At 32.1% G+C, this 758-nt stretch overlaps 1 protein-coding gene across 1 annotated transcript in view; it reads right to left on the reverse strand.

Moving 5' to 3' along the window:
• Positions 1-200: 200 nt before the first annotated feature.
• LOC103212086 (synaptic functional regulator FMR1-like) overlaps positions 201-758 on the reverse strand; it is a gene marked incomplete at its 3' end in the record, with an annotated part of 65799 nt that continues 65241 nt past the window's right edge. The window contains exon 7 of the mRNA XM_007958085.1: positions 201-287. Within this exon, the coding sequence (XP_007956276.1) occupies positions 201-287 (87 nt within the window). The remainder of the gene's footprint in view (positions 288-758) is intronic.

Consider the following 758-nt stretch of genomic DNA (forward strand, 5'->3'; position numbering starts at 1 on the left):
TATGATGGAAAACCGACTTATGTTTTCAGAAGAACTATAAACTGAACAAAGGGAGTATTTTCTCCATTATCTTTTACAAGTAAATCATTATGATATGTATATATGGCAGAATGAATCCTAACGGCTGATAGATTTACTATGGAGTCCTTATATTTCATTGGAAAAGGATTATTAGAAGTTAAATTTCCTTCTGTTCTCACCTTTAAATAGTTCAGGTGATAATCCAAAAGAACAGTGGCATTAGCGATGCTGTCCTTTGTTCCCACAAAAACAAATGGTACCATACCCTGAAAAAGAAATTCCAACAGTCATCCTACAGAATTCATGGTGGCTTAGTCTGAATAATGCAAATAATGACTAATCCCTAGCACAGTGCATAGCAAACAGTAGGCACACAAATATTTGTTGGAAAAAGAAATAAAGCAACACATCAAAACAAAAATAGTTCCTATCTTTGATACAACTACTTTGAATAAGGACAGACCAATAATAGCAAACTCCTAATGCTTCAGGTAATAATGTTTTAAAGACTGCTATTGAACATTGGCAAAATCACAAAACATTTAATTCAAAATTATAGAAGCTTTAAGATGAGATGCATACAATGAATGCTTAAAAATGCTCCAATCCATGTACTACAGACTTTATCTATATATCAAATTCTGTTACAGAAATACACAATTAGATACTAGGGATGAAAAAGTAAAGACAAAATTGATTTTGCCAACCAAGTCAACAGGATACAAACAAAACACAAG

Source organism: Orycteropus afer, unplaced genomic scaffold (genome assembly GCF_000298275.1).
Source record: "Orycteropus afer afer isolate SDZICR_OR568_19922 unplaced genomic scaffold, OryAfe1.0 scaffold00845, whole genome shotgun sequence".
NCBI classification, from domain to species: Eukaryota; Metazoa; Chordata; class Mammalia; order Tubulidentata; family Orycteropodidae; genus Orycteropus; species Orycteropus afer.